This window comes from Eumetopias jubatus, unplaced genomic scaffold, assembly GCF_037043125.1.
Source record: "Eumetopias jubatus isolate StellerSeaLion01/CBP00866 unplaced genomic scaffold, mEumJub1_p1.0 scaffold_7, whole genome shotgun sequence".
Classification (NCBI taxonomy): domain Eukaryota; kingdom Metazoa; phylum Chordata; class Mammalia; order Carnivora; family Otariidae; genus Eumetopias; species Eumetopias jubatus.
Genome location: NW_028274813.1, coordinates 111,507,895 through 111,533,252, shown reverse-complemented (window position 1 = coordinate 111,533,252; position 25,358 = coordinate 111,507,895). Strand labels below are relative to the sequence as shown.

The 25,358-nt window shown below is 51.0% G+C and overlaps 1 protein-coding gene across 2 annotated transcripts; it reads left to right on the top strand.

Moving 5' to 3' along the window:
• Positions 1 to 310: 310 nt before the first annotated feature.
• Positions 311 to 25,358, top strand: PKM (pyruvate kinase M1/2). Of its 2 annotated transcripts, none has more exons than XM_028100432.2 (11): positions 311 to 398; positions 10,875 to 11,038; positions 11,619 to 11,710; positions 14,839 to 14,970; positions 15,411 to 15,597; positions 16,382 to 16,652; positions 18,341 to 18,491; positions 18,719 to 18,871; positions 21,894 to 22,060; positions 23,795 to 23,976; positions 24,618 to 25,358. In XM_028100432.2, exons 2-11 carry the CDS (start codon positions 10,885 to 10,887, stop codon positions 24,722 to 24,724), a joined length of 1,596 nt encoding a protein of 531 aa, XP_027956233.1. In that variant the 5' UTR covers positions 311 to 398; positions 10,875 to 10,884; the 3' UTR covers positions 24,725 to 25,358. The 2 variants fall into 2 exon arrangements, with proteins under 2 accessions (XP_027956233.1, XP_027956234.1); XM_028100433.2 differs by lacking the exon at positions 21,894 to 22,060 and adding an exon at positions 21,324 to 21,490.

Genomic DNA, 25,358 nt, shown 5'->3' with positions numbered 1-25,358 from the left:
CGGGGGTCTGGGAGGGAGGTCTCCGGAGCTCCCGGGGCGGGCCCTGCCGCCTTGCCACTTCCCCATTGGCCCGCGCAGAGCGTCAAAGCTGCGAGTTTTCTGTAACGTGTCCCTCCGCCACAGAATATAGTCCTCCCCTAAAGGGCAACCTGACGGAGGGTTCCGCTCCGCTGCACTTCCTCCCGAAGGTGACTGCGCCCGGCGGGGACGCGGAGGGGCGGGGCCCGGCGAGCGGGGAGCCGGGATTGGGTGCGGGGCGGGGCGGCGGAGGGATTGCGGCGGCCGCAGCGGGGATAACCTTGGGGCTCAGGCGGCCGACTCTCGCACAGCAGCTCCGCCTCACGAGCGTGAAGACCGTTTTGCAGCGGCAGTGCAGCTCGAGCGGGACCGCGCCGGAGGTGAGCGGGGCAGAGGCCGGGGCCGGCGCAGGCTCCCCGGCATCTTGCACCCGGTGGGGTCGGGAGAGAGGAGAAAGACAGCTCGCGCCTAGGGCCTGCTCTTCAGAGCCCCCAGACGCCCAGCTTCTGTTTCTTCCAAAGCCGGCCCTCTCCTGCCCCAATGCTTACTCCCATTCTGGTCCCATCCTCACCTCCTCGATCTGCTTGCATCATCACCTTCCTTCCAGTATTCCCTCCTCATCGGGTTCCTTCCTCTCCTCCCTCCAGCCCCCGCTCCTCTGTTCGCTTCCTCCCGTGGCCCCTTAATACCATACCATTCCCCCTCCCCGTCTTCAACCTGGCCGTGTCCCCGATTCTGATGCTTTCCTTGTAACCTCTCCTCGAAACCCGTCCTCAGCTCCCTTCCCCCGTGTCGCCTCCATTCAGCGTCGTGTGCTCTTCCCGCGTCCTTGTCCCCCCCTCATGCCTACCCCTTCCCCCATTCATGCTCTGGTTCCGCCCCTCCCCCCTCCATTCTGGTCACGTCCGCTCCTCCGCATCCCTCTCCTCCGCTCTCTGATTCGTTCCGCCTGGGTCCTCGCCCCTCCCCTCCGTCCTGGTCACGTACGCCTGCACCCCCAGCCTCCCGCGTCTCTGCAGCGGGTGGGTCCTGGAGCCCCGGGCCCGCGTCCGGCGATCACCGCCCGAATCGCAGTGGTCTGCAGATGGGCAGAGCCGGCTCCCGTGCGGCTGGAGGATGCAGCGGCGGCCCGGGGCGCAGTTGGAAGATTACGTAACCCTCGGCCTTCTTGCACGGGGAGGAGAGGGTGGTTGCCCCTGTGGCGCATTCCTGCTTGAGAGCGCCCCGGATTCGCTGCGCTGGCCCCGAAGGGGTCGCGGGGCTCCCTCCCGCCGCGGCGGGGCTGCACGTAGCGGCCCGGGACCCGCCCCGCCCCTCCGGAGGACCAGCGCAGCCTCGCCTCTGCTTCACCTCGCTGAACATAGGCTCCCCGATCGCAGAACACGGAGGTCTCGGGTGGGTGGGAGCAGGTTATAGGCAGAGTAGAAATACGTCCAGAGCTTGGCGCCACGTACCGCGTTCACTCAGTAAAATCTCTTCTGTGCCAAGCTGTTTTGGGGAGGGGGGATGGCTAGAAAGGTCACAGCCCGCAACACGATGTGATTAGGGAACTAACATAAAAGTTACCAGTGGAAAGTGCTGCGAGGAAGGGACCGCTTCCTGAGTGAGGGATTGGGGGGGGCGGTGTGTGGAGAAAGGCCACACAAGGTGGCATCACACTGGGTTTAAAGCAGAAGAATACCTTCCAATGTGAAGGTTGTTTAAAAGTCCAGTCATGGAAAGGCATTCCTTGACGTTTTATCCGTGGTCTTTAAACCCGGCACATTGATCCTCTCCTGTACATGTGAGTCTGATAGTTAAGGTCCAGGCATGATGGACGGAAGCATTGGGAAGTTAACAGGCTTTTACATTCGGGTTTGACTCATTGATATACGGAAATGATGGAGGGAATTGAGCCCCAGGACCTCCGTTTCCCATTTGTGAACTGGAAGTAATATTCCCCTGGATCGTTGAAAGGATCGCTTACTTAGACACATACCTACATGTATATATGGTGAATACTGTCTGCACTGCCTAATCTCTAAATGAGATGTCCAGAAGAAATGGCTCCAGATGTATTCTTTGGTCACTGAGCACAATTACTTAAACTGTAATGGAGCGTGAGGGCTCATCTTCTCCATGCCATCCCCAAACACATACTCAGAGTTAATCTTGGGATTAACTATTTAGTCCGGTTTCTAAATACCAGACATCTCCTGGAAACCAGTCCCTTAAGGGATCGTGGTACACAGGGTTTACAAAGTAACTAATAATGTTACCTTGCAGCTCTCCACTTGGCTACAGGGGCTCTTTGGGTCTCCCGAGGATCAGGACCTGTAGACAAAGGAAGGCAAGGAGGGGCAGAATTCTAGCAGTTGGTGTTGGGCTGTAAGAGTAGAAACAAACTTGTAACCCCCAAACTGAAATCTGCACACCCTATCCCCACCTGCTCCAGGTGGAGTTCTAGGATTTGCTCAGCCAGGTGGTAAGTATGAGGATCGGAGGCAGGGACAGTAGTAGCCTCCTCTTGGCAGGACTGAGGGTGTGGCCACTCCCTGGGGTGCAGAGGATATCCTAGTCAGGACTCCTGCTCTGTGGCATTGTTAGCAAATAATTTACTCTCTTGTTGCCTGAAGATGCTGTTGGGAAATGGAGTGGGGCTGTCCTGAGGGGAAGGGTATGTAACCCATCACCAGGTCTGTGGGAGGGTGGGGGGCCTCTGGGAGGAAGATGACTCAACCTTTCAACTTCTCTGCTTTTGAGAGAATTCTCTATGTTGGGTGAGTGGGGAACTGCATTGTGGTTTTCGCAGGTTTAAAAAGTCCCTTCTCTCCATTTAGTGAATCAAATAGTGAAGCATGCATTTTCCCCAAGTTAAAAATGGTTTCAGTTAAGTGAAAAATGGTTGTCCAGGTGCCCTAGCTGTCTGTACTGCCCTAAGAGCTTAGGCATAGTGTGGCAGAACCCTGTGCCCTGGTCATGTAGTCTGTGCACCTGCTTTCCTGAGACATGGCAGCCCTTTGTGGGAGGGGGGCTGTCATGGTCATGAATAACGATGACTGAAAGAATGTCTTTGAACTCGTTCTTGAGTTACTGGACTTAAGTCAAAATAAATGGACATTAGTCTCTTCCTGTCTTAGTATAGCTGTTCTCATTTTAAGCACTGCATTAGGAGTAAATAATTTTAGTGTTGAATTCATAGTTTAACAACAAGCATTATTGGGTCTCTAATAATTTGCCAGTGACTTGGCAAATTTGGTAGCTGGGACTCCAAACAGACCTAGCACCTTGTAGGAGTTGCTTCTGTGCCTTGAATGTTGTGACATTAATGGGGGAGGGGGGGTTCACAGGAAAAGCCATTTTATTTCTTAAAGCTGTGTGTGTCTTAATGTTGAGGCAATGAAAGAAATGAGGAAATGCCTTACGAGCTAGAAAGCAGCTCTTAGCATTATCAGCTCACAGTACCCTGGTTCTAATTTACTTTGCTTCAGCTTGTATGAAGGCATGTCAGGATGTGTTGTTTTTGCCAAGAGCTAAGATTGAGCTCAAGGTGGGGGAAGATGACTCATCTGACATTTTCTTTCTGAATCATTCCAAACGTCCACAGTCAAATCTCAGTTAGTTGGCACACCACAAGGATAAGTTGCCCATGTGAGCAGAGTTCTCTTGCAACCTTTTTGAGGATGTTGGGAGATACAGAAGTGATTTACTTGAGAAGAGGTCTTAGAGGAGGGGCGCCTGGCTGGCTCAGTCAGTAGAGCATGCGACTCTTGATTGGGGTCGTGAGTTTGAGACCCACAGAGATTACTTAAAAAAAGAAAAATTTTTTAAAAAGTCCTCTAGGACCGTGAGTCATCACTTTTAACCTCAATTCTGGGACAGCTGAGAATAGAGCTAAAGGAAGACTGTTCTTAATACTAGCACACTTTCTGGGAACTTGGATTTTTCACCAAGAGCCAGCCTTAGACTCGATAAATAAATGGCCTGATTGTTTGGGGCTTTCGTTAAAGAAGCTGTTTTGGGAAAGGTGAGCGGGGCTGCCGAGCGAATGGCAGCGTGCAACATCTGGTGGGCCTTTCGGCCTCTCAGCTCTGGAGGGGAGGGTGGCAGGGCCATCAAGTGGTGTGGTGCCCCGCCCCTGCAGTGGTTTGTGCCTGTCTGCACGTAGGAGGGTGAGCCTGGTTGCAGTACCTCCTGCGGCCTCTGAGACTTACCTCCCCCACTTCTGTCCATAGGCAAAGCTTCTGGGGAGCTCTAAGCCGCTCTTTACTGACGCCAGCAAGCTATGTTTGGAAAGTTAGGCAGGGGCCCTGGTGGGGCAGATGCCAAGACCAGCTACGATAGTAGCAGCTTAGCTGACACAGTCTGAAAAATTCTCTAGAAAGGAGCCCATTCCTTCCAAGCCTTTGAAATCAACCTACAGCTAGTATTTCTTGAACTTTAGACAACTGGTGTCTTCCCTGTTTGCAGTGATGAGTGCAAAAGAATTACCCAGTCAGTGAGTTGGTCATGGTACAGGAGAAAAAACCATGGGCATTTTGGAGGAGCCCTGGGAGTTTTGATCTAGTTAGAGGTAGGGAAGTAGAGACTTTTAATATCTGGTATCCCTCTTTTGTTATTACATTAGAAAGCAGATGAATAAATACCACCTATCAGGAGGGTGAACATTTTAAAGCTCTGACAATATTGAATGTTGGCAGAGGTGTGAGAGGCCTAGAACTCACATCCCTCGTTGGTTGTAAATGGATATGACCGCTTTAGAGAGCAATTTGGCGATATTTGGTAAAATAGAAAATAAATATACCCTGTGACTCAGAAATTCCATTTCTGGGTATATGTAGAAGCTCACACTTGCACAAGGAGCCATGTACTAGGAGAGTTGTTATTGCATTGATTCATAGGAGAAAAATTGATTTAATGGGGGGAGGATGGCCAGCCAGTAAGGGAACACATAAATAAATGATCTAGTCATGCAGTGGATCAGGATAGCAGTTCATATGAATTAACTAGATCTACGTCCCCACTGGATAGATCTTAAATGTGCTGAAAAAAGCAAGATGTTTATTTGAACGGTATTCTACTTAGGGCATTTTAGAAAAACAGTATCATAGGGCTCAGCATAGATATCGATACACTTCCATGGATTAGAAGGATACAAAATCCCTGACAGTGGTTGTGTGTCAAAGTTCGGGAGGGGCTGTGGAAGGGTTGGAAAATAAACTACAAAATTGTAATGGGTTTTTTTTTTTTTAAGTCTAAAGGAATTCTGGCTAAAGGTTAGTGGTCAGTTCTGGGTGGTAGAAATACAGATGTTAATATTCCTTTTTTTTTTTTCTTTGTTTCAAAGTAAAACAGAATAGAAGCAGACCTGTGAAGGTCACTGTAGGAAGACCAGTGATTCGAACTAGGTCTGTTCTTGGAGAGGTGGCACTGTCCCCCCCCCCCGCTCCCTCCAGCCGTGATGCAGGGCGAGCTCCTGTAAATGCTGGGCTGGAACGCCTCACGTTGTGGAGCCCATCACCGATCCTGGTTGTATGTACCTGACTTTGAAGGGCCTTGAACTACAGAGTCCCCAGTCCCTTGCTGCTTCCAGAGTATGATTATCATGCCCTAAAACACTGCCTCATTACGTTAAGCCTAGTAAGGAGGCATCCTAACACAGGACAACAAAAGCTTCTTCCAAACTTCCTCCTTCAGGCTGAAACCACTTCTCTGCTTGGAGCATCTGTGGTCAAACAAGGGCATCTGAAGGTTCTCTGATTTGGGACTTCTGCCCTGGAGCTGTGGTCCTTGGTGGGGGCGTGGCGGGGGGGTAGGCCCATTTTGTATCTGCTTTTGTGCCCTATTCACACCCGAGTTTGAAATAGAACCTGAGATTCCTGTTTATAAAGTTGAAGTCCCTTAGGTTTAGCCCCAAATAAATAAAAGCAAGGGAATTTTATTTGAACCTGCAAGTGGGCTCATTTTGTTTTATGTAACCAGGTAAGCTAGACTTCGCTGTCTGTTATCAAGCCTGCTGAGGATAGAAGGGATTTCAGCTAAAAATTGCTTCTCCTCTATACCCCGTTCCATATGCAAATGCACGATATCATTACTCTAGCTGTAGATCAGGACAAATAGTCGTTTGGCGCAGACCTTCCTAGGTTCTGCGGGTGGCCCGGCACCCATTTTGATCTTCTTGTCATAGATTAGGGCCAGTCTTGGGAATTCTGTTGTACCATCATCTCTCTAGAGAGCAGGCTGGCCCGAACACCTCATCTGTTCTGAAGATGAGGGAATTGAAAGGCCTTCATCATGCTGGCTTGGAGCCTTGGAGGTGTAGGTAGCATATTGATACAGAACAGGGAAGACAATTGTGGGCATTGGATGCCATCATGATTGGGGTGCTCTGTGTGCTGAGGTCAGCATCAGAGCAGACTTGGTGCAGAGAGCCCTGGCTGGTTAGAAATTGGCATATGCACAGGGCGCCTGGGTGGCTCAGTTGGTTAAGCGACTGCCTTCGGCTCAGGTCATGATCCTGGAGTCCCGGGATCGAGTCCCATATCGGGCTCCCTGCTGAGCCAGGGAGTCTGCTTCTCCCTCTGACCCTCCCCCTCTCATGCTCTCTCTCTCTCATTCTCTCTCTCAAATAAATAAAATCTTTAAAGAAAAAAAGAAATTGGCGTATGCACGTACAGGCTCATGGGCCAGGTTGGTTTACTAGGGCAGAATGATTTGGGCCTTTGTGAAAGAATCGGTGGAGTGAAGTGTGAATCTGTCTTGGCACGACTTGCCAACAACAGTACTGGCTCTAAGAAGTGGCATGTCGTATTTTTTTATATGATCCCTCGCACTGTGGTTTCTGGAGCGTGGCCAGAGGATTGTGTCTGGCACAGAAGAGGCTCTAGTTTTAGAGAACCAGGAGCTGCTTCAGATAAGAACGGAAAGGTGGGAGTCTGCACTAAGGCCTCTCCTGGTGTCTCGTTTCTCACAGAGGAGAAATGGCTCTGAGGAAGATTTCCACTGCAGGGGCTCAGGCTCAAGAATAAGGTTCCCGTACCTGGACCCAGCATTTGCCACCCTCAGTGGATACACCGGGCTTCCACTGCTGGCTGGAGGTTGGCTCTGCATGTCTGTGCCTCCCGAGGAGGAGGATGCAGTAGTGTGTCAGACTGGCACCGGCTGGGCTACATGTCCTGGCAGGCCGCTGTCCAGATGGCCAGCACGAGGGAGGGGAGCTCTTCCCAGAGGCCCACCCTGAGAAGCCACGGCTCTGGCTGCTGTCCTGGGGCCAGGGGAGAGTCCCAGGATGTTTGAGGAAGAACTGGAGTTAGGTGGTTGGCAGGATGGGCAGTTGGTGCTCAGGAGGAAGAGGCTTCTAGAAGACCTGGGAGACAGGCAGCAGAGCGCTGACCTTTCAGCAAGGGAGGCTCCAGGGCACAGCCTGAGTCAGGAGACCAGTCGGTGACCTGGGGATGAGACCTGAGTTCTCCGGTTTTGTAGAGGTCTTGAAGGGCCTGTTGAGATTTCATAGGAGTCTGGACAAGCAGGCTTTTTTTTTTTGATTGCTGGTGTGTAAATCCACTCAAAATGCCAAATAAATTTTCTTTGTTATTTTTTGCATTTCATAGGCTGGGGTGAGCAAAAAATCAGTTTGCAAAACCTCAGATTTCATTTGAGATGGTAAAATAGGGTTATTGTTTGAGTGCAGTATAATTGTATCTGCTAATGGCATCTCCTGGCTTTGGAGACCGTCCTTCTGTACCAGAACATCCTTGTCATAAAGATTTTGCTGTGAAGCTGAGTCCAGACTAAAAACAGGAAAAGAAGTTTGCTGGATTTGGGTGTGTAACTCACAGGTTTTTGGCATAGAATTGTCCTGTGGATTATATTAACTTTTTTTTTTCTTTGAGGTTCTGAGTGGATCAAGGTTGGCCTTCTTAAGCCAGTGGAACAGTCTGGCAATGCATTTGTGATCTAGGGCCCGAGATGCGTTACCTCACCTCTGCCACATTTATTTTTATTTTTATTTTTTTTAAAGATTTTTTTCTATTTATTTGAGAGAGAAAGAATCAGACAGAGAGAGCGCATGATGGGGGGAGGGTCAGAGGGAGAAGCAGACTCCCTGCCGAACAGGGAGCCCGATGTGGGACTCGATTCCGGGACTCCAGGATCATGACCTGAGCCGAAGGCGGTCGCTTAACCAACTGAGCCACCCAGGCGCCCAGCAACCAGGTTCTTAATAGAATAGTGAAATGTTAGTAAACCACAGGCTTAAAGAGAACTTAGAGGGAAGATAATCTGGGTATTTGGGAGGAGATAAGCATTGTAGAGGAGCCAATAAGAACTTACCTGCAAATTTTCCGTGACCAGTTTCTTGGTATTTCCTTGGGAGGTATCTGTGTTTTTCTCTGTAATCTAGCTGAATCTCTAGGAGCAGCTACCACTGGTTACCTGGTTATTAAGGTAATTTTTCCATTGCCACAAAGAACTTCAGTTCCACTCAGCTTCTACCTTGATCCTTGTACAGCTCTGCAGAGCAAACCTTACTCAGCTCCGAGCGGTCTTTGCGAGTGGGGCCAAGTTGCCACTCTGAGCCAAAAAAAGATCATTATGTCACCGGAAGCCCAAGCCCCGAGAACACAAGGTATGACACAATAACCTGTGGGCCCCCGCCGGGTCTTTGCAAGGAAACCCTCATGTCTCAGGTCTAGAGAAGAGGCAGCTGATGATTTTTGCTTTTTTGTTTTGTTTTGTTTTGTTGGCAGCTGATAATTTTTAAGAAGATTGGGGTTTAGTTGCTCCAACCCACTCATTCAGATCTTAATTTGTTCATGACAACAGTCCTCAGACTGGATGATGACTCCACTTGGAGGCCACAGTAGGCCTTTGTGTTCCAGTTGGCTGGGTGTGCCTCCTGGTGCACATCTCTTCAGTCACGTTCCCTTAACAGCCAGTTGTACCTAAGCCCTGCCATGTGCTCTGAAGGCACACGATCCCGGACTGCCTGGAACCCTGGCCACCGAGGCAGTCCCTCCGGGAATTTATAAGTTCTCCAGATTTGGGGAAGAGGAGAAGGGAGGTATAACTTTGATTTTGACCACGAGGCCTTAAGATACACTGAAAGGTCATTCGACAGACCCTGGAATACTTCCAAGTACTAGGTGCTAACAGATCTAAAAGCGAATAGGTCATGGAGGAGAGGATCTCCAAACATTTTCGATTTGGTGCCTGGTGTGTATTAGGGAGTTAGGAAATGCACACTGAAAGAACAGTGCATTTGCCACGTGGAATAGTTAGCCAGTATCTTCTGTCCCATTTTTAAAGTTTGAGCTTCTGTAGCTGAAGACTTGTAGCCACCCGTTTTTAGTAGCTGACCGGAGGTTTGCTCACAGTTGGTCACAGAGCTTCTTGGGCTTTTAATCAGAATTCTTGAAGGTACAGAGATGGGTTGAGATGCTTGCTCTACCCAAGCTACCCTAAGAGGCCACAAAGTCAAGGACAGAGGGGAGGACAAAGAGTAGGAGGGATATTTATGGGGTGCCTTGATTTAGAGCGCTGAGATTTAGGAGGAGCTGGGATACGGCTGAAGAGGGGCTTGTTCTGGAGCCTGGGCTAAAGCCTATAGGCTCAAGGGTTTTAGGAGTAGCCTTTGGTCGGAGAACTTGAGGAAGGAATGGCCTTGTGATGAGGAATGTCGGGTTTCACACTCACATCCTTACCTGGTGGTTCTTCAGACGTTGCCTGGAAGCTTCTTAGGTCTTTGTGATCAGCTAACTAACCGGCTCAGTGAGTTCAGTTGTCAGTCAGTAATGAAGAAAGCAAAGGTCGGGACCAGTTGTCAGGATTGTGACCTGGCCTGGTTAATTACCTGAAACAGATAGTCTTTGCGGTGTACTTGTCAGAAAGGGAATTGGGATGGTGTATCAGAAAATCAGTTGGGAAATCAGTTGGGAAAAGGATTTGGCAAGTCATCTTGACTTCCTTGTGTTGTAACCATCCTGTGAAAATAGCTGTAATGTTTTTAGAACCAGACTGGTGCCATTGGGGTTATCTCTGGTTTTTTGCAAATTGGTTTGCACGTCCTAAAGTCCTGCTGACCAAAAGTGGTTGTAGTTTTTAGGTACAGACTCCTGGGGCAAAAGATTCTGCACATAGGGTTTTGGATCAACTTTGATTTTTGGATCAACTTCCTGTCGAAGGACTGGTTTTTACTGTCAGCGAACTGGGACCTACTCTCCTGCCAGACTGAGTTGAGGAGTGAACTTCGGTGATGCTCCAAGTTAGTGAAAATCTAGGATTCCCGAGCTCAAAGGACTGCCTGGATGGTGGTTGTCTTTACAACCAGGAAAATCACTTTGAGTTTGGGTGGGGATTGTTAAAAACCAATGTGGATGCCCCGCCCTGTAGCAGACATTTATAGCTTTGAGATAGCTTTTCGTACAAAGATCTATATTTGCCAAGGTACTAAACGAGGAGCCGGTTCTTTATATCGCTGGTTATATCACCGGAAGATTGGTTACAACTTTCTTTGGAGGTAGTTCCTTTGGTACTTGTGAAATGTTACTTGTAGGATTAACAGGAAAACTGTCAAGGTAGATACTAGCCCATTGTAAGGGAGGTTGGCTTACAGTGGATACTTGGGAAGTACATGCATTTGGTATGAGGTTTTAAATTATTCTCTGAGGTCTGTTCCGCTTGCTCACGGTCACGTGAACCCTCTGCCCGACTTGAGGAGTGCCCACATGGCCAGAGTGTGACGGGGCTCCCTGTGACTTGTGCACAGTGTGCTTATTGAGTTAATGTGTAAGCAGGAAACAGCCTTCTGTGCGGAGGGGTATATTAACCACCTGGGCCTCTCGGATTGATCACTTTCTCTTCAACTCCCCTGGATCCAGGACCTCAGCCATGTCAAAGCCCCATAGCGATGTCGGCACTGCCTTCATCCAGACCCAGCAGCTGCATGCGGCCATGGCCGACACATTCTTGGAACACATGTGCCGTCTGGACATTGACTCACCACCCATCACGGCCCGGAACACTGGCATCATCTGTACCATCGGTGAGTGGCTGTGGCCCCCCTGCCCCCCCCCCAAAAAAAAAACATGGGCTTCATAGGACCATGATCTTTTCTCTCCTGAAGAGTCAAAAGAAATGTAGCAAACCTGAGTGCTGAGTGAGATGCTACACAGGTTCTTTTGGAAGAAAGAAGTGGCGATAAGGAATCTGCATGCTCTGTGTTTGCTGCTAAAGGCAGAATTTAGATGGTGTCTTCCTTAATAGCACATCTTTTAGGAGCATCTCAGAAATCTAGGGAAGATGTTTTTGATATGCTCCAAGACTCTGTGGTTGGAAAGCCGACCAAGCTTTGGGGAGAGCAGAGAGGGCTGGCTAAGTCTTACTTAGGCTTTCCTTGTTAGATGTAGGAGCCTATAGGAGTTGAAGGGAATAGGAAAGGTGTTCCCTTAAATCAAGAAAATGGGTAAACACAGTAACAGCCATCTATATGCTTTTGAAAGAACCTTGAGTGATTTGTAGGAGGAAAATTTAGGGAAAAAGAATATCAAGGATTCTTCAAACTTGAAAGTGTTATTCCTCCTTTGAATAATTAACACCTTGGTTTTAAAACTTTTTTTCACTAGGCCCAGCTTCCCGATCGGTGGAGATGCTGAAGGAGATGATTAAGTCTGGAATGAACGTGGCTCGTATGAACTTCTCTCATGGAACCCACGAGGTGAGCCTCAGCTGCGTGGTTTGGCCACTGGGGCAGCATGCTGTTCCTTAGCCACAGTGGATCAAGCAAGAAAGAGTCTGGGGTTTATAGCCATTGCGGAGGCCGTCCTCACTGGCCGGTCCCTACTATCCTTCCCCCATCTCCTGCCATCCCAGCTGGCCAAGTCTCCTTACGTGGAGACGATCTCTTTGGTTATTGGCATGGTTTTCCCACACACCTGTGCTGACAAAAGTGTGCAAGGGTTGGGATGCCTGGCTGGCTCAGGCAGAGGAGCATGCAACTCTCGATCTCAGGGTTGGGGGTTTGGGTCCACGTTGGGTGTAGAGATGGCTGGGAAGATAAATAAACTTAAAAAAGTGTGGAAGGGTCTACTGGCGAACCCACAGTGCTTGCCATCTCCTACCCCTGGGTCTCCATAACAGTTCCTATTGCAGAGATGAACCAAAAGGTCACCCTGCAGGTGGATTTCTGGCGTAGTTTAGACCCATGATAACTGAGCAAGTCCAGGAGAGGAGTTTCTACCATTGCAAGTTAAGTGCTGAGTCTAATGCACCAACCCCGCTTCATCAACATTGTGTTCCTGGCCTCTCTCTTCCCAGGGGTCCTGGTACATTAAAACCAAGTCAGCACACTTCCCCAGCAGCCTGGTAGGAGTGTATTTGTGCTGAGGCTATGTAGGAGCTGACTTGCCCTGTGGACGGAGGCCTTACCCAGGGACCAGGTGGCAACTCCTGGGACGTGCTCCATCCCTTCTCCTGTTCCCAGACTCATTTAGAGGGAGGAGTGGAGGTTCCTTGAGGGATGGTTCCTTTTAAAACCCATCAGGCTCCATCTTAAGCTGTAGGATTTCATACTGGCATTGATACAGAAGAAATGGCTCAGCCAGACTTTCCCTTCTCTTGACTTCTGATACTTCCTGTTTGGAATAAAGAAAATGCTACCCTGTAAGGACAGGTGGTGAGGGGTTGCCCTCTGGCATTTGGAAACTGCTGTTAAGTTTAGACTAAAAATAAAGCCTCAGGAAGTACAGTCCAAGAAGTTAATTTCTCCTTCTGGAAATGTGAGACTCTCCATCGTGGGTTCCGTAACCTGTGTTTCATAAATAGTCTATGGCCTGGCAGGTGGCTGGCCTCCAAACGTCGTGGGGGCCTGACCAGGTTCACAGGAACTGTGTGCTCAGGTGGTACTTCAGGCAGCTTAAGACACATCAGTGCTGGCATTCTGTAATTTTCCAAAGTCAGGGGCCTTGGCGGGAGTCACCAGGAATTCTTGCAAGTGTTAGCTTAGCCCAAAGAGAAGAGCTAAAGATACCAGTGGGGATCGGTTCACCATTGATCCCTGCTGCTGGACCGTGCCAAGGTCTCCTGTGTGCAGCAGAAGAAGCAGAGATAGATTTGAAGATGTTGACCTTTAACTAGGCTTGATGGCCTCTTCCATCCAATCCAGTAAACTAACACTGCCACAGCTCCGAAATGGCAAGACCATGGGGTGTCTGCTGCACCTGCCTGCGGGGGCGGGAGGGGGCCAGCCCAAGGATTTGGGTGTTTTTAAACTACAAGAGGCGTTTGGAGATACTCTCTGCTTTAATTCTTATTCCCAGATTAGAATTGGGATTTAAAAAAACAAACACACACTCAAGTCCCTCTCCTGGGTTTGAGGTTTTTGACCAGGATAAGGTTGTCTCTGGGATCAGGGGTTTGGAAACTCATCTGAAATTGTTCTGATATTATATCCTGTAACGTAAAAAGTTTGACCGCATGTCAGGGCTCTTCGTAGGCACCTTTGACTAGTGGCTGCAACATGCTTTCCCAGCTCTTCACAATTTTTTAAGTGCTCTTCTAAGCAGAGCATTGAAATTGTTCTCTCTCGCTCACTCTGACAGAGGGACATCTGTCTGCATCTGCTCTTTTCTTCCAGCTTTGCCCACCGCGGTGCCCCTGGCCCCATTGGGCAGTTCAGGTGAACAAGATGCTTTCTTACTGAACGTGTGGCCCTAGAGATAATGACTTTGAAATGACCTAAATTTAGAACCTTCCACAAGGACAGTATTGATTGATGGAATTCTTTACCACTTGGTAGCATCCAACAAAACCACAGCCATAGCGGGAGACTGTAGTGTAGTACACCTCCCAGAAATATCCCCAGAGATGCCAGTAGAGAGGATTTGAATAATGTAAGACCTATAATCTCATTGGTGTCTGTACAGTAGATGATTTTATGTCCTCCAAGAACAAAAACACATGTTTATTTAAAATGCTTATGATTATAAAATTTATCAGGTCACCAAAAACCCTCAAGTTCCATAAAATGGAAATTATAGAGACCATATTCTCAGGCATTTTTTTTTTTTAATGGAAATTTAGGTCTAACCATAATCAAGAAAACTTACAGGGGCATGGGCACCTGGGTGGCTCAGTGGATTAAGCCTTCGACTCTTGATTCTGGCTCAGGTCATGATCTCAGGGTTGTGCTGAGTGTGGAGCCTGCTTAGGATTCTCTCTCTCCCCTCCCTCTGTCCCACCCCCCACCCCAAAAAGAGAAAACGGAAAAAAGAAAACTTACAGACTTAAATGTACTTACCAGAAAGCAAAAGTCTTAATGAAATAAATGAAATACTTCTAAATACTAGGAACCAAATAATCTAAAAGGGATGAAGGAAAAGCATTGATTTAAAAGCATAACTTGATGAAACAGAAAATAAATTTGACAAACCAAAAAATCCCTGTAAAACAGAAACTTTCAGAAAGCCTGGTCAAGTCTAAGGACTTCATGGATTCTTTTACCCGTCACATGAGCTCTGAGGAAAAGGCATTTGACAACATGAAACACCCATTCCTTCAAAAAATAAATTATCTCTATATTCTAGTTTATCTCTGTAGTTGGTTATGGTGGCAGTGTTCTAAAGTTTCTAAGATTGGCCCTAGAGTGAGTGAGTGCTGTAGAAGAAGGGGGCAGAAGCCAAAGAGATTGAAATGATCAGGTAGAGGGTGCTCGGTGACTGGCTGACCCTGATGCTAGACACAGCAGGTGGTCTAGAACATCACAGGTCTTTCCTGAGGGATCCTCTCAGCTCTGGTGCTGGATCCTTGTGTGGGAGCACCCCTGTCATCTTCCTACCTTTCCCTCAGTACCATGCAGAGACCATCAAGAACGTGCGCACCGCCACGGAAAGCTTTGCTTCCGACCCCATTCTCTACCGGCCGGTTGCCGTGGCCCTGGACACCAAAGGACCCGAGATCCGAACTGGGCTCATCAAGGGCGTGAGTATCACGGGGAGCAGCGAGAGGGAGGGCACAGGGGCAGCAGGCTCCAGAGAGCCATCCTCCGCAGTCTGTGCCCTGCTCAGAGGCTGTGTTCCTCAGGGTTCGGATCTAGATCTAGATGTGAGAGTTCTGTTTATCATGTTCTGTCAAAAAGGTTGATTTGGTGTACTTTGCTAAGACGTGATAGAGTGAGGAGCTTTTTACTCTAAAAACCTACTTCCCAAGTCTGTCTGTGTCGCTTTTCCCCCTATCATTTACATAGCGTGACTAAAACATTGTAGGTTTTCCTTGGGTGACTTCCTTGAGGTAAGTTCGAGAATATGATCATTGATTCGCAAAGCCAGAAGCTTTATTGTTACTTCTGGTGGAGATTTGAGCATTTTTCCCTGGAAGGAAGGGCTTTTCTTTGGACTCACGGCTTACTCTCTGGTCTGTAGAGTGGCACTGCGGAGGTAGAGCTGAAGAAAGGGGCCACGCTCAAGATCACTCTGGACAATGCCTACATGGACAAATGTGACGAGAACATCCTGTGGCTGGACTACAAGAACATCTGCAAGGTGGTGGAAGTGGGCAGCAAGATCTACGTGGATGATGGGCTTATCTCTCTGCAGGTGAAGCAGAAAGGTAGGTACAGGAGGTGGCATCTCATTCTCTAGAACCATCTCTAAATTCCCCTTGACCCAAGGATGATGGGAAGTTTGTTTGGCTGACAGCAAGAAGTCTATTTATTCGCAGGAATTCCTTTTCTGATTCCTTGTCCTTTATTTTCTTCTATTTTTATTATTTTTTTAAGATTTTATATATTGGACAGAGAGAGACACAGCGAGAGAGGGAACATAAGCAGGGGAATTGGAGAGGGAGAAGCAGGCTTCCTGCCGAGCAGGGAGCCCGAGGTGGGGCTCGATCCCAAGACCCTGGGATCAGGACCTGAGCCGAAGGCAGACACTTAACGACTGAGCCACCCAGGTGCCCCTGATTCCTTGTCCTTTAAAACAGACTTCAGTCCAACTTTATCGAGTGCTCGGGGAGCATACGAGAAGATGTCTTTTTTAATCCATTCTCACTGTTTCTGCCTTTCTGCTTTCCTTCCTCCATCCCTCAGTGTGATAGGTGCAGGAGTACCTGGGAATGATAGCTAATATCTAAGCATTTTACGTGGTAACTTGTTTAAATTTTAAAACAATCTCATGAGCAGGTATTATCCTGATTTAACAGGTGGGGAAACAGGCACAGACAGGTTAATTGACTTGCCCAAGATTATATAGTTAGTGAGTTGGGATCAGAATTCTGGACATACGACTCCAGTGCCCACAACGTGCCTCATTCCAGTTCATTCTACCGGGGGAGCCTGCTTCCGCTTGGACATTGTGCCCTCATTGCTCCCTCCCCAACCCCCGATTTCACATAGGTGCTGACTTCCTGGTGACGGAGGTGGAGAACGGTGGCTCCTTGGGGAGCAAGAAGGGTGTGAACCTCCCCGGGGCTGCTGTGGACTTGCCTGCTGTGTCAGAAAAGGACATCCAGGATCTGAAATTTGGGGTAGAACAGGATGTAGATATGGTGTTTGCATCTTTCATCCGCAAGGCCTCAGATGTCCATGAAGTCAGGAAGGTCCTGGGAGAGAAAGGGAAGAACATCAAGATAATCAGCAAAATTGAGAATCATGAGGGAGTTCGGAGGTGAGTGCCCCTCTCTGTCCCCTGGCCCTGCTTTCCAAAAAGCAGACTGTATCCTGTGAATACCCAGTTCCCAAACCTGGCGACCTGCCCATCCGACTACAGACTCCCTAGTTGAGGCCAGACCCACTGAGTCCAAATATCTGAAGAAGGGGAGTGGAAGGCATTGGTATTTTTATTTATTTATTTCATTTTATTTTTGTTTTTTAAAGATTTTATTTATTTGACAGAGCGAGAGAGGGAACAGAAGCTGGGGGAGTGGGAGAGGGAGAAGCAGGCTTCCCGTGGAGCCGGGAGCCCAATGCGGGGCTCGATCCCAGAACCCTGGGATCATGACCTGAGCTGAAGGCAGACGCTTAACAACTGGGCCACCCAGGCGCCCCTCGTTTTTTTTTTTGTTTTTTTTTTTTTAAAGTTTATTTAATCTCTACACCTGATGTGGGGCTCGAACCTGTGACCCTGAGACCAAGAGTTGCACGTTCTTCCTACTGAGCCAGCCAGGGGCCCCAAGGCATTGGTATCTTAAAAAACAAAAAAACAAAAACAGCATATATATCTTCCCAGGTGATTGGCATGCTGATGCTCCCCAGTGGTGATTGACATTGTTCCATAGGCCCGGGGACCAATGTTGGAGTGGACGGGGTCACTGCTTATAGGATCGTGCTGTTCTCCTGATCAGGAGTGCTACTTTGCTGGAATAAGGGGACATTGCCCCCCAAACCCCACCTCCACCACCATTTTTCCCAGTGGAAGATGGCAGGCTCTTAGGAAAGGGGGGGCTCTTTTGGCCCCTCACTTGGGACATCTGTGGAAGCTCCTTGTGTCCTTGTCTTCATGTAGAAAGCAGCTGGCCTGATGACTGGGCTGGCTCTGGCATGTGATCAGCTTCCTGGAGGAAAGCATGTGCCTCCTCCGGTGTGCCTGGGCCCAGCTCCACTTCACCACCTCCCCAGTGTTCCCAGTTAGAGCCAGTGAGTACGGCCAGCTAGGTGACACCTCTTTCTCTCCAGCTCCCTACTAGGAACATAAGTCAGCACAGCTAAAACCGTAGACCTACTTGTGTGATTTAGGCGCGTACTTGGGGAGGGCGGGAGGAGCGGCCCAGTGTTTGACCTTGCCATTCTTAGCTCTGTGTAGATGTCCTTTGTACCAGGCAGTGTGGAGTGCTCCTCCTGCCGTCCTGATAAACCGTGGGTGCCTGCTGACCTTGGCTGCAGGCCAGGCAAAGCCACATGTCCTCTTGCCTTCAGCAGGTGGGAGGGGGCTGCCTCAAGGAGCAGCCCTCAAGTGTCCTTAGCTGGAAGGCCACAGACCTTTGTATCAGGAGTATTCAGCTGGCCTTGTGTTCTCTTTCTGCTTTGGAAGTGCTGGCTGGAGTGCCGATGGTAGAGAGATGCCCTAAGAGGGGCCTCATGAGATGCAGATGGAAAGGAAGAAACCTTGTCCTCTCCCCAGCCCCTTCAGTGAAGTCCCCATCCTAGCACTAAAGAAGGTCAGCAAGCAGAACCGTTAGCCCGCCTTGGGAGATGAAGGTAGCTGGAACACCCTGTCACCTGCACACCCAGGAGGGTGGTCATGGACGGCTGTCCTGGTGAAGGGCTGCTAAGTCAGAGAATGCAGGAGAACCTCCTGAGCATCACTGCACTTGTGGCCTTGTTCCATAGAGCCTCTCTTTCTACTCCCTCTGGCAGGTTTGATGAGATCCTGGAAGCCAGCGATGGCATCATGGTGGCTCGTGGTGATCTAGGCATTGAGATTCCCGCAGAGAAGGTCTTCCTTGCTCAGAAGATGATGATTGGGCGGTGCAACCGAGTCGGGAAGCCTGTCATCTGTGCAACGCAGGCATGTGCCTCTCCCCATGCTCACACGCTCGTGGGGGGAGGGGGGGTGGCGGGTCTCTTCCCAGCATCCCACCCCCACCTCTCAAACATGCGCACCCTCCCTTCCCCTCATGCATGTACACAAAGCCATACTCTGTGCACAGACACACTCCCCAGGGAGTCAGGGTGTAGTCCTTCCTCTCTGAAGACTGCCCCGGCCACATCTCACTATGCTCTGTCCCCTCCCAGATGTTGGAGAGCATGATCAAGAAGCCCCGTCCCACCCGGGCTGAAGGCAGCGATGTGGCCAATGCGGTCTTGGATGGAGCAGACTGCATCATGCTGTCTGGAGAGACAGCCAAAGGGGACTACCCACTTGAGGCGGTTCGCATGCAGCACCTGGTGAGTTCTCGGGCCTCCCCATGTCCGCGGTCCACGGGCCGGGCCGGGGTGGAGGCAAGCTTCTGTACAGAGCGACACCTTTTGGGCTTCTGCGCCCACAACCTTTTATGATCCTCTGAGTCACAACAGGAGTGAGGAAGTGTGTGCTGGGGGGAGAGGAGTGTCTTGGTTTTTTTTCTCTTCTGCCTTCCCTGCCCACACTCCCTCCTGTTTCCTCCGGTTCTGGAGGCATCCTCCTCCATCTGTCATGACAGAGTTCACTTCCGGCTTCAAGGCTGTGAATCCCTTCCTCCGGACAGCCCAGAGGACCCGAGTACCTCTGCCCTGTTCTGGGAAAGGCCCTGGGCTCCTCCCAGCCAACCTGTTTGGTTTTTGTTTGGTTCCCCACCTGTCCCACATCAGCTGCCTCCCCCGGGGGCCCCTAGGCCCGCACCGGAAGCTGTTGCGTGTGCTGAGGTGACTTAGCTGGCCTTGCATGGCGCCGGCAGCAGGGCCTGCTTTGCTGAGCTGCTGCACTCGCCTCAGGCTGAAAGGTGGGGTTTAGTGACTGGCAGTAAGTCCACAAGTCGGGACAGCTGGAGAGAGACTGAGCCTACTGGGCCTGGCGTGAGAGAATCCAGAAGGGTCCGTGGCCACGTCCCACTGCCTGGCTCCTTCTCAGCTCCTTGGCCCTGTCTGGTCCTGCTCTCGACTCACTGAAGAGTTAACCCAGGGTTCAGTTACCAGGGCTCCTGAGGCCTGGGAGACGGAGTGCTGCAAATTCACTTTCTTACAATAGTCCAGTGTCAGTGCTTATAACGTGTGTGAGCTCAGCAGACTCGCCTCAGATCCTGAAGTGGTTTTTCTTTGAACTTCCAATTCTTTTCCCATCAGCAAAGGATCCCTGTGCCCTTTGTGTGACGCCCCCTCCCCTGCACTCCCCCAAATGTAAACACACCCCCCCCAACAAAGATCTCTTCCTTTCCTCCTTCACTTTCTGTGTGTCCAGTTATTAGGCTGTGTAGATTGATGTAATCTTTGTACCCTCTCCATGATCGATGTCACCCCGACTCACCGAGGAGGATTACGTGGTGATAAAGCCTCAGTTTGAACCCAGATCTGCTGGCTCCAGAGCCACTGTTCTCCTGTAACAAAGTGCTTTGTCTAGCGGGAGATGAGGCTAGGTCTCCAGCAGGGGCCTGTACTAAGAATCATGCTCTCGCCTCTGAACTGTTGTTTTTTCCATACCCCAGTCTTTCCTCTGAACAGACACCTTAGAGAGAACCACAGGGCTTGGATGGCCCTGCTCAGAAGATAAGTGATGGGCCCTGGGCTAGGCGGTGCAGGCCTCTCCTTTCCACGCCCCCAGTTAACACTGGCCAAGAGCTTCCCTTAATGGTTCACTGCTTTCTCTTGTGTCTAACTGAGGCAATTAACCACCCATGACTAAGGGCTAGGCAGCATCAGGTATGGTTCTATTTCCTGTTCACGTCTCCTGTCCTTTGGACTGCATGCCCTCCCTTAGAGAAAGAAAACCTTTAACCTAGTAAATCCTGCCATGTACCCGCTTCTACTGTCAAGTTAATGAGATGTTCTTACTGATTCTCCCTGCACCCCTCATCCTCCAAGATGCTGGTGATTGCATTATAATGTTCTGAAGCTTACATTTTCTTTCTAATCCTTGATGTTATCTGAGCAGGTGGCCTGTGAATAACTGAATGGCTTTCTCATGACTGTGGTAATCCTTACACTTTTAATCAAATGTCCTGTTAACACTCACCTGTGTGCTTCCACAGGCATCTGTCCCTTCACATGGCTGTTCCGCGTGCCCCTCACCAATCTGCCATTTTCCCCATCTTTGTGTTTGGACCACGGTTAAGCTGTGTGGCTTTGGCTTCATCTGACCCCAGCTTTCCGACGCTGCTTGGCGCGTTCCCGTGGCGGGCCATTGGAAAGGCTGGTAGCAGTCCCGTGCCTGAAGCCAAGCAAGTGTTCCACGTGTGCCTGGAAGCCAGGCGCCGAGCTCTGCGGTAACCAGACAGCCATGTGAGGAGAGAGGGCCTGTTCCTTCCTGTGAGCTGTGGAATGAGGCAGCATGGTCAGGTCCTGCCAGGGAGTGGTGTGGGTCCAGCCGGGGCATGTTTCCATGCCGAGGTGCTAGAGCCTGCCGCCATGTTGTCTCCCTCCACCCCTACCCCCAATCAAAAAATCCTTCCAGAATGGAAGAACCAATTTTCCCTCTGTGGGAGGGGAAGCAGTAGCAGTCGATGCTGGAAATTCTCCTCCCATCCCTGAGACTTGGGCTTTCCTCACGCTGCCTCTTTGCATCTGCATGAAGGACAGATTTAGCCAATTAACCTAAGTTTACCTTCCTCCGATTAATTCCCCGTTCTGTCTTTCCATGTGTTGTCTCTCTTGTTTCTTCCCTCCTCCTTCCCTCTCCCTCGCCTCTCCTCCCCCCTACACCTTACAGATAGCTCGTGAGGCTGAGGCAGCCATGTTCCACCGCAAGCTGTTTGAAGAACTTGTGCGAGGCTCAAGCCACTCCACAGACCTCATGGAAGCCATGGCCATGGGCAGCGTGGAGGCTTCTTATAAGTGTTTAGCAGCAGCTTTGATAGTTCTGACGGAGTCTGGCAGGTAGGGCCCCAAGGGCAGGTAACTCCGCAGGATAACCAGCCTCTTGCTCCAGCTGATCTAGAAGGCAGCTAGGGCCCTGCAGCTGCGGCCTGGGCTCCAATCCTCTTCTCGTCTGCAGGAAGACAGCCAGGGAGGTCAGGGCAGGGCACGACCAAAAGGGCCTTTGGCTCAGTAGGTGCAGTGGATGTCACTGGCTGCTGGTGAAGGGCTTGTTCCTATGAGTCTGGATCTTGCTCAGCTCAGCACCTCTGGTGGTTGGCCTTCTCTTGGCCTCACATCCAGGGACACGTTCCTCACCAGCTGTCTGGGCGACTCTTCCCCCCCCTCCCCGTCCATCGTGATGCGGCTCTGACAAAGCTCTGTCCCCCTCCTGTCCCTCTGGACGGATATCGCCCCCTACTAGATTGCCCGTGAGGCAGAGGCCGCCATCTACCACTTGCAATTATTTGAGGAACTCCGCCGCCTGGCGCCCATTACCAACGACCCCACAGAAGCTGCCGCCGTGGGCGCCGTGGAGGCCTCCTTCAAGTGCTGCAGTGGGGCCATAATCGTCCTCACCAAGTCTGGCAGGTAGGAGGTGGCGGCGGCTCCCCAGGGATGCCCTGCTCTGGGGCACCTTCCTTGGGTGTCCTGAGAGCGGTGCACTGAACAGGGCTCGGATGGCGCTGAGCCCAGGTAAGACCTGTCTGCCTGCCCCCTGGGCCCAGAGGACTCCAGACAGCGCCCACCGATGGTGTCGGGGCATTTGCATCCAAAGCAAGTTTACATCCTCAAGATAAACTAGAGAATTACAGAACTACAGATAGACCGATTACAGATGCTCATTTGATTATTTACCAGCTAATCTTTTTAAAAAGTAAAAGGTGGCCAGTTCTGTTCATTCCAGCTACTATGTGCTCTTTAAAAGTTCCGTTTGGAAAATCAGTGCTGTCCACCGACAATGCTGTTTGGTTGGTGCACCTGTCCCTGTCTGTCTTTGGGCCCCAAAGACAAGTGGGTTGAGGACCAGGAAAGGTCACCATGTTGTCTCGCGGGCCCTCTGGTGCTGTGCAACCAAGCTGAGGCCTATGCTTGGCCTTAGACTTAGACTTGGGATCTCTTCGTAGTCCGGCCTTGGAGTTAGCCTCTGTCACTGCCCCCGTCTGGGAGTGTGCTCCTCATGACTGGCCCTGTGCACCGAGGCAGGGCCAGTGGGGCTGCCTGTAGGACCAGGGCATGAGATCTGTGCAGATTGCTGCAGCAGAGGGCTCAGGATAAACAGCTCCTGCCATCAGAGTTGACCTTTGTGGAAAGGTCCAGCCTTTGCTATTTGGCTATTTTTAGTGCCAGTCTTCTGGGATTTCACTCTCGCAAGTCCCGACTTCACCAGTTGCTTCCCTCTGAAAGCCTTGTATGGGGCCAGGCCTTTAACGGGGCATTCTCTGCTGTGCTGTGGCTCAAGTTTCCCTGACACCTGTTGAGTGTTCTTAGAGCTTGCCTTCTGAGGCCCAGGGCCTCCTCTAAGCAAGCCCCTCCCCAACTCCCCAGACACATCTACAACCAGAAGGGTAGTGTCTGTGTTCAAGGAAGCATCTGGCACTGGGGCTCCAAGGGGCCCCCTACTCTCCAGAGGGGCCTTCACAGGCAGAGCCTCCCACACTAACCTTCCCATCTCCTGGTCTTTCCTCCTGGGTAACACCCAGATTTCGAAGCCTTGCTCAGAAATACTCAGTTTGGCTCTCGAGCCCAGTTGCTGGGACTGCTTCAGGGATGTGGGGGCCCTGTGGGCTGGGGAGAGGGCACAGCAGGAGAGAAGGCTTGCGTTGTAGATTCCTGGGGGGGGCTGGTGGGCTGTGCTCCTGTTCTTTGCAGATGTCAAAGAGTCAGGTGCTATTCACATGCTGCTTGGCTTGTAGCTGTTGCTGGCAGCAAGAGGAATGGGTGCAGGTGAGATTGGGCAGGGCTGTATCTGTGCCAGGATGGAAAAGTTCAGAGGAGGGGATTCTGCCAACTACGGGCCATGTTGGGTGAATGGGTGAGACTCACCATGCTGGGTCTGTATGATCCTGGGGCCTTGGGCTGTGGGGAGGGGAGGAAGGCAGTTGGGTAGTGTGGCATAAGAAGAGTCGTCTTCTATTCCTTGGAAGGTAGAGGACAAGGGGCTGCCCTGGCATCGGGAGCACATGATAAAATGGCCAGGGTCTCATACTGGCAGAGTGAGTTGGATTTAGAGGGTGAGCTGGTGCTGAAGGCCCTGCGGGGTATCCTGGGAGGCTCTGAACACTGTTTAATGGTCTCCTCTGCCCGTCCATCATCCCATCTCAGGTCTGCTCACCAGGTGGCTAGATACCGCCCCCGTGCCCCCATCATTGCTGTGACCCGGAATCACCAAACTGCTCGCCAGGCCCACCTGTACCGCGGCATCTTTCCTGTGGTGTGTAAGGACCCAGTGCAGGAGGCCTGGGCTGAGGATGTGGACCTCCGGGTGAACTTGGCCATGAATGTCGGTGCGTGGCTGGGAGCAAGGGCTAGAGCCTGGAGGGGTGGGAACAGTGTTTGAGCACTGGTCTCCTTAGGATCCTCTAGAAGGGGGAACACGCTGACCTTAGGCTGTGCAGGAGTCCTCGCTGTCATCCCTGGGAGTGTTCTCTGAATCCTCCTTCCCGTTCCCTGAAGTTCTGGGCTGAGCTGCCCACTTCTCTCTGTCTTCCAGTTTGGGGCTCAAAGCAAAGACTCCTGGATAGTCAGGGGTGTCCATTCTTGGGCATCTGCTCATTACTGAGAGTTAAAAACAGAAAATTAGCCATAGCTTCTACACCGTGGGGTGCCATACACACAGATGATGTACTCGTGGCCTTTGTCCCTGATAAAGTGGGATGTCAGTGGAGGAGAGGAAGCACTCTACTCTCTAGAGTGTAAAATGAGTGATGTCCAAAGGTCCCTGGCACCTCTGCCATTTGATTGATCAGGAAGTATCAGGGCAGGGCCTCCCCCGTCCCGGTTGCCTGGGCTGGGAGGCTTGCGCCACCTTGTGGTGTAAGGCAGTAATGGCCCGTCAGCCCTGCTCGCTACCTCCCGCGGGCAGTCGGCTAGGTGCGCACCTGCCTGGCTCGGCTTTTACTCACCAACCTTTCTTCTCTTCCTTCAGGCAAGGCCCGAGGGTTCTTCAAGAAGGGCGATGTTGTCATTGTGCTGACCGGGTGGCGCCCTGGCTCCGGCTTCACCAACACCATGCGTGTCGTGCCTGTGCCGTGATGGGCCCCAGAGCCCCTCCTCCTCCAGCCCCTGGCCCATCCCCTTTCCCCAACCCATCCGTTAGGCCAGCAATGCTTGTAGTGCTCACTTGGGGGCTGTCACGTGGCACTGGTGGGCTGGGATGCCAGGGAAGATTAATGCCTCTGTAAAACATGACTGTTTTTTAGGACCCTGTTCGGGTGAGGTGACCCAGAGCTGGGTTGCACATCATGTGACCTCACCCAAGCAAGGGACAAAGGAAGCCTGCAGTACTGGAAGCCCCAGAGCTTAACATGGAGGGCAAAAGCTCCTGCTTATCGTCCTTTGCCTACTCCATTCGGTACCTATAGAAAACGGATACCTAGAGAACTCCCAACCCTGGCCTGCGGTCAAGAGACTGCCAGCAAGAGTAGCAGCATAGGGCACCGGTTCCAGTTTTTAGGAGGCTGGCTCAGGCCCTCACTTGTATCTCCACCCCCCTCAGGCTCCCCCACTCCCACCTTGTGTGCGTTGTGCACTTATGTTCCTACACTCAGCTGTCGCTGCAGGCAAACACTCCACTCTCCACCCTCCATTTTCCCCACTGCTGCAGCCGCCCCCAGGCCTGTTGCTATAGAGCCTACCTGTGTGTCAATAAACAGCTGAAGCACCCGTT